The sequence below is a fragment of the Mycetomoellerius zeteki genome, unplaced genomic scaffold (genome assembly GCF_001594055.1).
Source record: "Mycetomoellerius zeteki isolate Tzet28-1 unplaced genomic scaffold, Tzet1.0 scaffold243, whole genome shotgun sequence".
In the NCBI taxonomy this organism is placed as follows: domain Eukaryota; kingdom Metazoa; phylum Arthropoda; class Insecta; order Hymenoptera; family Formicidae; genus Mycetomoellerius; species Mycetomoellerius zeteki.
The window spans coordinates 8,052-23,565 of NW_017257220.1; the positions used below are offsets into that span (position 1 = coordinate 8,052).

Consider the following 15,514-nt stretch of genomic DNA (forward strand, 5'->3'; position numbering starts at 1 on the left):
CGGGGTCTACAATAGAAGTCGTAGCAATCGTAGGGTTTTAAGTCGTAGAAAATTGACCAATCACAGTCGAATATGAGAAGAATAATCAACTATGGGTGCGTTCAGCAGAACGTTTGTTTTGCAACTGTTGTAAGTTTCCTTCGCGCTAATTGGATCATACTTTTAGATCTAGAAGAATGGTCCTATCTCAGCAGCAATCATAAAACGGTTGCAAAACTGTTGAGTCTGCTGAACGCAGCCTATGATTGATCAATTTTCTACCACTTAAGACCGTTATGACTTCTATTGTAGACCCCGCATAAATGGGAATCGTAAGGTCGCAAACAAATCGACCAATCACAATCAAAATTACGATCTCGCGTTTAAAAACGCTCGACTGTGATTGGTCGATTTGCTTACGGCCTTACGATTACGACTAAAATTTTTGTACGTGTGATGGCCTTAAGGTTGTGTTCCAATAGCTGTGTCGAAAATTTTCTTTTTAGTTATAAGGTTGGTAGCGTTGTAACTAACATAGCTGTGTTCCGTAAAAGATCAGCTAACACCTTAGTTTGCATTTGCTTTATCAGCTTGTCCAGGAAAGAGGTTAATTTTTACTTTTATAATATATAGTTGATTATTTATTATTATACATATTTATTGAAATATGATTTAAGCAATATGAAGCGAATATTGGACTGATAAGAATAAATTTAATTAAATAAAGGAATCCTATATTCGGTCATGAAATTCTTCATTGTTGTATTTACAAATTACATTTTCAATAAAATTTTGAACTCTTGCTTTCTTTATTTTCGGATGATTTTCGTTATCGTCATAAATAATATTTATTATTTCTTCTTCACTTTCAGAACTTTTACTTGAACTTGAAAATAATTCATCAAATACAAATAAATCCATTTTTTAAATAACAAATTAGACGAGCCGATAAAGTAAATGCAAATTACGGCGTTAGCTGATTTCCTACGGAACACAGCTGTTAGTTACAGCACTATCAACCTTGTAACTAAAAAGAAAATTTTCGACACAACTATTGGAACACAATCTAAGGGTGTCATGTAAATGTAGTCATGGTTTTATTCTCACGAATTAAAATTTAATTTTAGGTTAGATACGTGTAAACGTTAGAGAAGGATACCATATATGTTTCTCTCTCGTGTGATTTTGATAAAACTAGAGATCCTGTAGAGAAAGAGAAATCTGTAAGGACGGAATCCATAAACGTTGCTCAAGATTCGAGATGGTCTTAAGTTAGCGCATGAACCAATCAGAGGCCGGTATTCATAGTCGATTCTTATTTCAAGACCGTCTTAAGTAGTGTCTTAATATGCTAATGTGGCTCTCTTATTGGTTCGTAACACCTTAAAGCTGAACTTGAGATGATCTTGAATATAAGAACTGACTATGAATACCGGCCAGAGAGCCCTATTAGCATCTTAAGATATTGCTTGAGATTAAAGCGGGGAGCACAGACTCTTGCATAACGCATAACACGTAATGCAATAAGAAAATGTACCAATCAAAGCCCTCCGTTTCCTTCCTTTCCATGAAATAAAGAATTCTGATTGATTGAATTTCTTATGCATTACATGTTATGCGTTATGCAAAAGTCTGTGCTCCCCGCTTAAGATCGGACTATGGATTCCGGCCTTTTAAGTCTTTAACTAGAGTGTCTGCGCTTCTCATGTTGCGACTCTGATTAGAGGTTCTCTAGTCTAAACTAGGCATTAAAGATGACTGACCCTGGACAAATTTTTGTGACTATATAAATATCAATCACTGCTTTCCATTCGATGACATAAATTGACACAAATCGACATAAGCATCGTTCTATCCTTCTTGACATTCAAAAGTGACAAAGATAGAACGACACTTGTGTCGACTTGTGTCGACTGTGTCTCCTAAAAGGAAAGCAGCCAAATAAGATCATGGACTACGTTTACACGTACTGGTAAAATCGTTTTAATAAAAACCGTTTTAGTTAAAACTGGTATTAGATGTCCTGTAAACGTTTCTTAATACAGATGTTATTAAAACCGTTTTAGTAAACCCAAACCTCTTCTGAAACAGGCATTACTAAACCGTTTTACGAAAGTCGTGTAAACGGTCTTCAATCGGTTTAACGTATCAAAATTCGATGTTACCAACTTTAGACGTTAAGGTTAAGAAATGACAAAGGATATTTCGTCTCAGGTTCCGTATCAGGTTATATAAAGCCCATGGCACATACAAAAACGTAAGACCGTAAGACATAATCAGTAAGCGAATTGGCCAATCACGATAGAGACCGTAAGGCCAGTAGCGAATCCAATCTTACGATTTCTTTACTGCTTACGTATTACGGCCTTACGTTTTTGTATGTGCCATGGGCTTTAAGACCTGAATCAGACTACGCATTGAAGATTGAGGTTGAAGATTGAAGATTGAAATTTGACCAATAAGGACAATGAAATTTTAGCTCCTTTCGTTTCGATTGGTCAAATTTGAATTTTTCAATCTTTAATCTCAATCTTCAATGCGTAGTTTGATTCCGGCCTAAGCTACTTTATTTTTGGCGGAGGTAAAATACGCCTGATCGTGTAAACAGGCACCAACACCGATTTTAACTAAAACGGTTTTTACTAAAACCATTTTTACTAATGCGTGTAAACGTAGTCGTGGAGATCCAGGAATAATTGAAGAACAATGACATTATCGACAATTGGTATTATATAAATTAGAGACAATAACATTAGGCGAATTTTGGCGTGCTTCTGGTATAGCAACCAAAAGCAACCGCGGTTGAGGCTGTCTTCGTTTTCAGGGATCAGAAGACAAAGTTAGCCCCAACCGCGGTTGCTAAAATCGCCTATTAACGTATATAATAAATATTTGGATAATACATTGTTAAATTCGTTATTTTTTTTATTATCATAAGTGCTGCACAAATAAGTATACGTACTTGTAACCTTGTATACCTTATAATATCTAATGTGTTGCCGCAAAATTACAATATTTTTTTCTTTACAGTTATCATCTCCATTGATAATCAAACTCGAACGATAACATTAAAATCACAATTTTTAAATAAAAATCGAGTATTATTTAGTTTCAAACGTATATACAGATGTAAAAAAAAATAAATCATAAAATTAGTACTATATTATCAATTTTTTATTCTTAATCACTTAAATTTTAAATCAATTTCCGTAAAATTTGCCATCTTTAATAGTATCTCGTCGATGTTTCCGACGAGATACTACTATTAGAGTTTAGAAGGTTGTATTCAGAACGCGTTTTTATCTCTAAAATTCTATAGTATGCGTAACGTAAACTATAACGTATTAGGCCCTGCGCACAATGGAGGAAATATTAGGAACAAGAATAGATATTAAGATTTCAACCTATCAGAAACCGTGTATTCCGATGTAACTGGTATCTGATAGGTTAAAATCTTAATATCTATTCCTGTTCCTAATATTTCCTCTATTGTGCGCAGGGCCTTAGCGCGCTAACATCGTTGTTCTGAATATGGACTTCTATGTATATGTAAAACGTCAACATGAACTATATGGCCATGCTACGAATATTTTTGATGGGGAACACGCTGTATCGATCTTTTGGTTCTGTTCCGTACTACATCTACAATTTTTTGATTTTGTTCCGTACTATGTCCACAAAACGTCATCGATATGCCTGTAAAGTAATTACAGTCATATTCATTCAGTAATGATGACAATAAGATAAAAAAATGCGTGTATTTTGAAAAAATTCCGTAAAAAGAAATGAATTTATTGTAACAAAGGGATATAAAAATAAGCACAGCGCTAGTTAGTACAATAATATTTTATTCTTTCTACAGAAGTTTACATGTATTATAGACTAATGACGTTTTATTGTAAGAGGAATGTTGATCTTTTTTGTAGGTACGGAGCATTTAAATGGACCATCATGTAATTCACATAAATATGTACGATTATATTAATTTGTTATTACACATTATCACATTAAACGTGCGAATCTTCAACCTACTTGATAGTTCAGTTACATAATCAATTGTTATCTATTTTCACATAATTCATAAATTTATCAATAAAAAGTTTGAAATTTATTAACATTTTGTTTTAGATATCATAATCTTAAATTTCAATTTATATTGGGATTTATATGCATTGTGACTAATTTTATTGGCCCATAGTTTGCGTAAAATATTATTTACACATAAATATACATGCACGTCGTTGAGTGAGAATTAGATCTATATAGTTATATATTAAATTACTGCCAAAATTTTGATTATCAAGGATTTTTCTGTCTAATATTGTTATCACGCGCGTTGAGGTAAATATTATATAGAAATTAAATTTGACTTTAGGATTGACTGAAGTTCCAATCTTTGAATAATTAATAACATAATTAATCATAAATCATTACAAAGCCTTCTTTCGGAGAATTAAATTAATGCAATACATATGTATATACATATATATATGTATATATATGTATGTATGTGTCTTCTAAATATTATGATTCCAATAGTGATTTATTCCAATAGTATTTATTTTATATATACTTTGACATTTAATTAATTTTGTAATTTTTAAGATTATTATAATTATTTCACAGTAAAATAAAATTAACTCTTCCAGTATCGAATTGAATATACCTAGATATCTTAAAATATTTTTTGTTAAATATTATTCTTAGTTTAGTTTCAAAATAAAGACATGAGAAATATATCTGTTTCATTAATTTAAATATGTGTGCATTTGTAGTTTTTTAATTATTTAATTCATTATATATTGTATGATGTAAATTGTTTTTTTAATAATATCTATGTATTTATTATTATTTTAAACTGATACATAAAAAAAGTAAAGTGTAAGATGGTTTCTTGAAAGAAATAATTAAACAATACAATTTATTGATTATAAGGTACTGGAAGGATTAAGAAATAAGCACAAACGACAGAATTCTCAATTAATCATCTTACTTTTAACATGAAAATGTGACATGGTTTAATATCATTTTATTCATTTCGCATAGCTGAATTAGAAATTCATTTACAATTATACAGTGAATTAAAATATACGATCGAAAAAGTAATAGACAAAAATTAAACATTAAGTTATCGATAAAATTGACATTTGGGAACAGTTTGAATTTGGAATATAACCGTTATATTTATTAATATCGGAAGAATAATATTCGAAGAGAAGTTCCTAAAAAATTATATTATATATTAATCAGAAATATATCAATTCGCGCGCGCGCGCGATCTTCAGCATTTACATTTACACATCTATAAATATTGTTATATAAACTGAGGTACATGGTAACCTTGAAGTGAATGTGAGAAAGTAATTGTAAAAGAGAAAGATAGAATTTAAATTTATACAATTTTACAAGGCGCATTGGGAACTAAGCTGTATATACGCAAAATAAATAGTATTTGAAATTAATGTACAATCTATCGTTTTTAATGCGCTAATTAAAAGAAATGAAAGTTGGGACGAAGAGACGATCCGGAATGCAACATTATAATATGAAACCGTATTGATACCTTTTTTGTGGCTTTAATTTTTATTCGCCACTTTTGAATCCGGATGAACCGTACAATATGATGGAATTACAATCAATGTCATACTTATTCTATAGTTTAGAAACGGGAAGATAGATGTATCCCGTATATACATATATATCACATACCTCTACTTTCAGGATACAGAATGACATTACTTGTCTTAATTTTTTCGCCGTATTATGTTCTCATGATGCAGCCTGAAATAGTGAATTAGAAAATGTGACTCGTGGCTGCAGTAATTGTCATGATTCTTATTAAACGTTTAGCTCTGATAGTCACCGAGCTCTATCAATCATCGAATCATAGACCATAATGCCGTTCGTTACTGCAGCAAAAGTCGCGTCAATCTTTGGAAGATGGGGGTGATTCTCTTCTGTTGTCACTAGAGAAGCTAGATAAACCGAGACCACCGATTTCGTGACTGGACGAGCCCGTCGGAGAATTGCTGCTGCTCCTAGCACCGCTCAGAGGCGTCACGTTCGTGCTATCCGCCGGTATTAGACCTTCCTTCATACGCTTCTTTTGCTTCATTCGTCTGTTCTGAAACCAGATCTTCACCTGCGTCTCGTTAAGCTGCAGCGTGGAAGCGATCTCGATACGCCTCGCTCGCGTCAGGTACTTGTTGAAGTGAAATTCTTTCTCCAGTTCGGTGAGCTGTTTATTCGTGAAGTTCGTGCGGCCTGTATTGTTGAAGCTACCGGTGATACCAGCCAACGAACCGGCGATGCAGCTCACTGTTCCACTAGCGGTGCTTCCGTACACGGATGAACTTGATCCTGCGGCTGCGCCGCCACCAAACTCGATTACGTTAGGATTTGCTTTTGTTGCTGAAACAAATTTGTTGTTTTTACTATAGAATGTCTATGCAGAATAATTATATATTATAGATACAGATGTTATTAAGTCAGTTTTAGCTGACATATTCATTAGTCAATTTATAATCAATTTTTTCTTAACGGGAAAAATGATAAAAAATTATATATAAAATTATATTTTTTATGGAATAAGTTTCAATAGTTGTAATAGATAATATTGTCGTTTTTATTTAATTTTAATTGTATTCCATCGCAACGCAATTTAGAATGTAGCTATCAAAATATCCAAAAAAGATTTTTGTTAGCTAAATATTCAGTTAGCTAAATATCAGTAAAATTTTACTTGAAATACGTTTGCAAATTTTAGTTCACTAACATGTAAAATGTAGAATTTTTAATGATTTATAATTGTTAAATATGACGAACGTAATATTCTCATTAAACAAAAACGATCGTTCTATTTCTAATTTAGATGTAGTCTTTTAAGTATAATAGAAAAGGTAACAGACACGAACGTAATATGTGTCGAATCAAGATCAAGTCAAATCCTTTAAGTGACAGTCGTTTGCTGGCCATAACAGCTGGTCACTATCCGGGGAGCAGTTTTAGGGAGATGACCTGTACAAAGCTGAAAGAATGGTAGGGTTGAGCCCTAAATCTGGATCAAATTGCATCAGCTGTAGAGCAAACATCCGCTACGTCGTTACGTAAAATTTTTGATTTTTCTGTTTTAATGTTTCAGATATGTTTCAGATATGATTATTGATTACTAATATTCGATATTATCTTATAATGTAGATAAATTTTTGCTTCGAAAGATAATTCAATTAAAATATCGAAGGGCAGAAGTGACAGGCTTCGACAAAAGGATGAGGATACATTATGAAAATTAGATTGTTATTTAGACTACGGTATGTAGCAGTCAATTTACTTAATAGCAGGGGACAAAACTGTCAGCCACCGCCTTAAAGTCGCGTCTTCCCTATTATGTACATTTTCCTTCAATGTCTTCAGCTTGGCCCCCTTCGACATTTTTATAATACATTTTTTGTTTAGTCTTAGGAAGTTATAATATTCTGATGTTCTTTATGCATCTGTAAAAATCACTTTACGTGTATCGTATATACCAAATATTTATATTTATAAAATAACTTTTGCGAATTTTCTAATATAACCGAAAAGATCCGTCACTTATACCGAGACCCTGAATTTAGCTTACGGCCATTAAGCTTACGGTTTTCCAAGCCGAATAATAAACTTGGACAAGTTCTATTAGACGTGCCACTGCCAGATACAATGAAATGTTTCTCGTTTCTGCGACTCATTCATCAATTTAGCACTTTAACGGAGGACCGACTAGGTACGGTGCCGTTGATTTTCTGTACGAATTTTCTTTGGCAACGAAGGCGTTGTATCCATATAATGTAGAAGAAGAAACTTTGTATTTCCGTAAATTCTTACTAATATATGCATGCAGGAAAATAGATGCTTTTTTTTAAATAAAAGAGATTTGTATCTCTCTTTAATAAATAAATAGAAAAAGGATTTGCTGTAGATTTAGAATTTCAAAATAAACACGAATTGAATCTCCGTTACCACAAAGTATTATCGACAAGTTACGTTCGTGCATGTTACGCAGAAATTATATCGCGAGCATGTATCGAATATTCTTACGTCAGCGGTCTCCTTACTCCAAGCTCAACGTTATACTTCATGTACATAGAAATTAATAGTCGCAGTTTTAATGTTGGAAATCGTTTGCTGCGTAAATAAATGTCGGTAAAGTAAGAAAGATAAAAGAATCGACACGAAGGGAGTTCTTAATAATACCGATTATGAGTCAAGAGAGGCAGAGTGAGTGAGAGAGAGAGAGAGAGAGAGAGGAGAGATTTTTAATTATCGACATTTTTAATTATCTTCTATAAGACGCGTGGATGTATCCTCAAAGTCATATTTTATGACACTTATGATTATATTACAATTATAGTACATCGTTTGATAGATTTTTCTAATAAAAAGATTTTCATTATATAAAAAATTATTTAATATCAGACGCAATCTAAACATCTACAAGCAATGTAGAAAAATGGAATTTTATGGTTATAGCTGCGAAGTGTTCTCTTTCGATAAGCCGTAACAAAACATCGGTCTTTTGAACTGCAGACTAAATTATCACAAGACACGATGCGCGTATTTATTTAGGAACTCGGATGGTTGGCGATGATGCGGATAATCCAGACATTATGTACAAATTAAATACAGCTGGATCTTGGATGTCGATGCATCAATGTGTCAATAAAAAAATCATTACGAGTTACGACTAAAAATTATAGGTAGTTATTTTCATTTTATAGTTATTTTCGGTTCACAATCTGCGTCTTATCTTAAATCCAGAAAATTCTGTGAATTGTAGTAGGAAAAGCATCAGTGCCCGTATCTCTCTGTCCTCTCTGTAATATAATACACAAGCATCTTGTATTCTGCTATGTTTACTATCACCTTTCCTTACGTCATACTATCCCTATAGCTTTTAGCCTTTGAATAATATTTGAATTGCGTAATGTTCCTTGAAGAGGGAGACTATCAACGCATAATAGTACGTATAAGTGCAGATGATCACTATGAATGATCCTGTACGATCAAGAGATTGACTTCACATAAATAGCTGTCACTTTTTTTAAAACGCGAATTGAAAAATTCATGTATCTTTGTGTACAATATACAGAGTGTAACTGAAATAACGCCTACTAATCATATAGTGTTATTCCCAATAAAAAACTGAAACGAAAAGTTCTCTATCATTTTGTAATTTTCGCAATATTTTTTTTAGTTACCCAATGAGCAAAATGTTTAAAATCTACATATAAGACAGCTTTAAGATATCTTTAAGAGTTTTTTAAGAAAAATCTTCAAAATATTTCACAAAGAATACGGAAAGATATTTCAAAATTGTCTTATATCGATTTTATCCGTTTATTCGGTAATATTTAGAAATTAATATCTCGTTAACTATTGCGAAAATTGCAAAATGATAGACGACTTGTCGACTTAATTTTTTTTATTAGGAATAGCACTGTATGATTAGTCGGCGTTATTTCAATTACACCCTGTATATTTACGTAAAAATCATGCGACTAGCCGAAATTGTATTCTAATCTATGATTACATGTGTCAAGAATTTAAGAAACGCAAATAAAATTTTCTGAGCCATCTGATCTGTCCAAAATGTTTCTCGGAGATAATATATCTAGCCGCAAGTTTATCACAAAAACTGACAAAACAATTTCGTCGACATAGTTCTTTCTATTCGCAACCCCCTGTCAGTCATGCCCCGACGGTCGCGTTGATTTCAACATTATGATAGGTAATATCCTGAGTCACAGTCGCGTACGAAAAGGCAATGTTGTGTACTATAATACGGTGTGTAGAAGGGCTGCGTGCAGCACATTCGACATTCACACTCCGGGTTCCCCTGCGTTTACGTTTGTGTGTGTGTTTGTGCGTTCATGAGTATGCCCGAAGCACTTCCCAGTGAAATTAGGCTCAGCACGACACCTCGTGAGAGTCGTTGATAAGTTTCGCGCGCTTTCTTCGCAACAACTCGCCCCCAACTGACATAGGTACTGTTGATTAGGATATGAACAGCTTCTTCGTGAAATTCTTTATTTAAATCGCTATATCGATTTAATAAATTTCCAAGTCTTGTCATTTATTTCTATAAATTGATCGCAAAGTTTGATCATTTCATCCTCTATAAATTTAAACTTAAATGATATTAAAGTCAGAAACTATTATTATCGATCTCTATGAAATGATAATACATACGTTATTAAATACAATTGAAAATTGTTAATTAAACATATGAAGAAGAGTTCATAATATCATTGAATTCATAATAACACCCTGCTTGTAGCTAAAAGTAACGTGTAAATACTGTCTACGGCAATTGAGCCGCGTGAAGGAAGATTACACAGCCAGCCGTCGGCGGTGCGCGGAAATGAAAATTACCGTGAGGCGAGACACGTGGACAGCGTCGGCGGCGAGGTCGGCGGCGGTTGTCGGAGCCCGGCCGAGCGGATCTGTCGGGCCGCGCTCGGACAGGAGTAAGCGGTGGCAGCGCGTTGAAGGGGGTAGCAGGGGGGGGTCAGCCAGAGGAGGGTCAGTTGCTGCCAGGGTTGTGTTGCGGGATCCGGGGTTGCCGGGTTCGGCGGGTGGCAGCCCGGGTGGAAACACGCGAACGATCCTCTGATCCCCTCGCGAGATATCGGGCCACTCACTCACGCGTCCGCCGGCGACCCTTGCGGAGCGGCGCGCAACATGCCCAGCCAGTTGTTCGACTCTACCCACAATCTCTGCCTTCTTTCTCTCTCTCTCTCTCTCTCTCTCTGCTTTTCTCTCTCTTTCTCTCTCTTGTTCGACTTTCCTTCCTTTTTCTCCTTTAATCGGACATGTCCTCCTTCGTGTTTATCTCGCTTCCTTCCCCGTTTAGCGTATGCGTCTCTCTATCTTTAGCCGAAGCTTCGTATTTTTTTTCTGTTTCTACGTATCTTTATTCCTCTATCGTCTTTCCTTCACTTTCTCTTTCTATCGTACGTTTTATTCCCTTCACTATCGTCTTCTTGGTCTCTCTCAAGTTCAGGGCTGGCGTGCACGTCCAACGACACCCCGTTTTGTGGTTTAAGTCCCGCGGGATAACTTGATTAGAGATTTTCTCGAGATTTTACATTTAGCAAGTACTTATATTGCGTCTGCTGGGATAATTCGGACCTTGCCGGTCAGCGAATTATTGCGTTCGTGCGAGCATAGTCACGAAGCATTTTTGTTCATCAATCGATAAAACGGTATGTAGTGCCTTGTTTATGCACAAGTAATATGTTGCAATACAGTTCGTTGCAGGGAAATTTTTCGTGACTAAAACATCTTTCGTATCAAAAATATAAATAATATTTATATTTTCCACAGAAAATTTAATATCACATAGTATTTATGAATCCAATAAATTGTTATATAAAATAATGAATTGTTAACAAATATGTCTATATCATTTCGCTTTAATTAAAACATAATATGCTATATGTTACAATCTTTTCCTGTATTTGTTTTTTTGTATAAGTATTACATAATCAATTAATCATGAATGAATTTGATTACATCTACGCTCACACGCAGAGAACGTAAGAAAGTCGACGAGCTGATGGTGAGTTTGAGTCTCGCCGTAATGCCGCCCCTGTATATATTCGGTCAGGGCGTCGATAGCGACATGCATATTTTAAGTCAGCCTAAAAGGTGATAGTCTTCGAGGAAGCAGGCTAACACCGAACGTGGGAAGTAATTTATGAAGTGTGTTCGCGATAAATATTGTTTATTTCATATTTTCTATGAGCAAGGATAGACATGGAGATATATACCTATCTGATCATTCTTTCTTATTTCATCATTTTTGCTGAGGGAACATAAAAAAGATATTATTTATTTTCTTAATTATGAAATGTTAAATATTTTATATAAACATAACAATGATTTATTATTGCCTAAAATATAAATAAATTATTTCTTACATTTAATACATACAGATTACACGATTTTATCGTTAAGATTGAATGACACAAGAACTGCTTTAAGTGTGTGTAACGATAGTGTTTAAAGGGATCTTTAAATCGTCAGTATTGTCGACTAAACATAATAATTTTTGTATAACAATTACTTTTTCCTCTTTTACAAATTCGGAAATCCTTTTCCAGGATTAAAGTTACATGCAAGTTATACGCATTAATACATGTTTGTGATAGAGTTTATGCCGAGAACAAAAAAAAATAGTTTAAATTGAGATCTTCTTTACAATTTCTTACTCCAATATGGCGTCAGAGCTATAATTAATATCGTAACAACATTTGTTTGATATAAAGGCTTTGCAATCTGTACTTACAAAATTGTGATTCACAGATTAGTAGTTCACGTGAACAAACAACGTGGAATTCTTAGAATTAGATTTAGTTTAATTAAAACGCTATTGTTCTACGAAAATTTATGCAGGGAATGGAAGTAACTCATTATTTGTAACGACATTATTTGTTACAGCTACAAGATATTTTTTTTTATAACTTTACTGGTAACTTCGTTACTTTTTTTTGTAACTGTAACGGTAACGTAGTTACATTTTTTTGGTAATGGTAATTTTACAGTTACTTTTATCGTTACTTTTCACATAATTGGACTCGGTTCGATTGGATACAAGCCACTCATAGCGTTTGAGACTAGAAAGTCCCTAGGCACCCGTCCGCTGTGATTGGTGGTCGTCGATTTTAAAAAAGTAACGGAAAAGTAATGAAAAGTTACTTTCTCAAGTAACAATAAATGTAACGAGTTTCTTTTAAAAATTGTTAACTAGTAACGGTAACTTGTTACTTTTTCTACTCAGTAACGAATAGCTGTAACTTGTTACTTTTAAAAAGTGACTTTTCATTCCCTGAATTTATGTATTATATGTATGCGTGAGATATTAGTGTAGTAGTAAGTATAAAGATGTGTCGCATTTTTTGGGTAAAGTGATCTCGTTGAAGTTCGAGCTTTACTTTAAGATTAAATAATATAATAGATTAAATAATGTAAAAAATCTTTCATTTTAATCTTTTATTAATAATATATGATGTAAAGATTATATTAGTAAAATGTTAACTTAGCAAACATGACTTAGCATTGTTATATAATTTTTTTGTCATTATACAGATGTCTCTGTTTTATAATAAGACAGCTTTATGGTGTAAGTGAGATGTAAATATGATAATTTATGTTATGTCTTTGTTATATATTTAGCACATACATAATTATATAAATTAAACGTAATTAAGTTACATCCATGTACCATTCTTTGAAATGAGACATAACAAATACATACAAAATACATTTACATCACTAAGCCATAATGGAAAAAGATGTAAATTATACATGCTTTGATTACATTTGCAGGAATGTATACTGTAGTTTGTAACAGTTATATCACTAAAATTATGAGATTGTACTTTCCTATAAAATTAGATCACTACAACGTAACATAATTTCATAAATTATACGACACTTTTTTACAGTATTTGAACATATTTCATTACATTTGTTTTTTGCATATTCGAGAGTTTGTTATATGAATAAATCAAGGGACAACAAATGCGATAAATTAATAAGAAAACGATTGATCAGTAAGTACTATTGCAAATTATTTCTTATTATTCGTCAATATAACAAATAGTCAAAATAATAATCAGTATCGCTGGCAAATAAAGTCTATTTATAATACAAGATAGGTTAGGTTCTATATAGTTTGCTTCTATTATGTGATCAGTTAATTGTTTTTATGCAGTTAGATATATAATAATATATACGATTGTCGTGTCGATTTCTCCTTCATAGACATAAGAATATAAAGGATAAGTATTTAATATGGGTAGAGAGAGAGAGAGAGAGAGAGAGAGAGAGAGAGAGAGAGAGAGAGAGTGTGCGTGTGTGTGTGCGCGTGTGCGTGTGTGTGCATGTGTGCGCGCGTAAAGATTTAAACTGTGTGTCAAAAAGGCATAAACAATGATTGATTAAAGCCGAAGTGGATAAAATATTGTAAAACAAATAAGTATATGGCATACTGGCTACCTTCTTTATAAAAAAAGAAAAAATATGTTGCCAGTTATTAACACAATCAGATTTGGGAACGAGTAATAAAACAGGACTCGGCAATCTCGGCATAATGCGATATGCTTTTCGGCCGATTTTCAACCGATCGGCATTTAGACTATGTGTGGTGAGAAAGGAACGGAAATCGAGCTGAAAATCAGCCGAAAAGTGCATCGTGTGCCGAGTCCTGTTATAAAATATCAAATAAGTAACTAATAAATAACAATCTGTGACAATGTCAGAAAGTTTTGCATTGCATAAATGTTATATATGCATTTCATCTCAGTACATGATTGTTATATATAATATTAATTTCACCGTTTCGTATTTAAATCATATTACTGTTATGTAACTACTATGGGTAAAATGGAACGACAAATTTGAGAATATTCTCCGTAAATTCACGTAACTTTGATATAATTACTGTTACGATAAATTAAGATTATGTATGAGTTACGTGTTTGAGATGTATTTGTGTTGCTGGAAAGCATTACAAATATACTATATTTATATTTTTCTGTATTGTTAAGATATTATAATATATCGATAAGCGGAGGTTTTCGAATGAGAAATTCTCCGTCTCTTGACCATGACAAAGATATGGAATTATTACTGCTATGTTACGAGGGGACGTTCGTTTGTCTCGTTTTTCTCTGCGCGGTATTGCCAATCCCGCTATTGAGTATAGAGAGAAGAAATCGAGTTTAGTATGATAGATTGGGCGGGTTGACAGCATCACGACGGTCTTTCCGTCTCCTGTCTCGCTCCAATCTTGACTAAGGGTGGTCCGGGCGCGTCCCTATAGAGACCCTCTATTCTAGACCCTCTGAAGCATGTTATGGAAGCAGGGAAGGAAAAAGGAGCGCTATTGTAAGTCCTCGGCCAACCAAAAAAGTTAACCAACCAAAATCTAGCGAAATCGCCCCACTGCTCCGCTCCGCCCATCTCGTTATTTCCTTCGAATTTTCTCGTTGTAACGTATTCGTTGCGTGCTATGTTTTCTCAATCAGCTCTAAATGTAATTGCGTTCAATTAATTGTATCACACTTAAAAATAATTTCCGTTTTTCACAGTGATCATGCACGGTTATTACATAATCTGATAATCTTATATATCTTATTGTTTATTTAAATATTATTTTGATTATTTATCTTATAAATATTTTCACAATATAATATTTTGTAAAGAATATATTAAATGAACATTTACCAAGAAATGTTTAAATGTTTAAATGTTCTTCGCTCATTTGTGTTATAATACTTTGTATTGATTTCATTATTTATTATATTAAATTGTACGTATACAGAAAGTTACCACGAAAAAAATTCTAGACTGTATTCTAAAAATTTTCAAGTGTAAATAATAATGTAACTACTGCAAATATTATGTTTTTGGCAAAATCGTGATAAGAGATTTGTCGAAAAAAAAATTGAATTGTATGAAGTGTATAAAAAATATCAAGATGTAACAGCAGGAA

At 33.3% G+C, this 15,514-nt stretch overlaps 1 protein-coding gene across 1 annotated transcript in view; it reads right to left on the reverse strand.

Annotated features, from left to right (window-relative positions):
* Window positions 1-5,802: 5,802 nt before the first annotated feature.
* LOC108723512 (homeobox protein Hox-B1a) overlaps window positions 5,803-15,514 on the reverse strand; it is a 15,745-nt gene continuing 6,033 nt past the window's right edge. Inside the window, exon 2 of the mRNA XM_018449330.1 lies at window positions 5,803-6,390. Coding sequence (XP_018304832.1) covers window positions 5,906-6,390 — 485 coding nt within the window. The 3' untranslated portion in view covers window positions 5,803-5,905. The remainder of the gene's footprint in view (window positions 6,391-15,514) is intronic.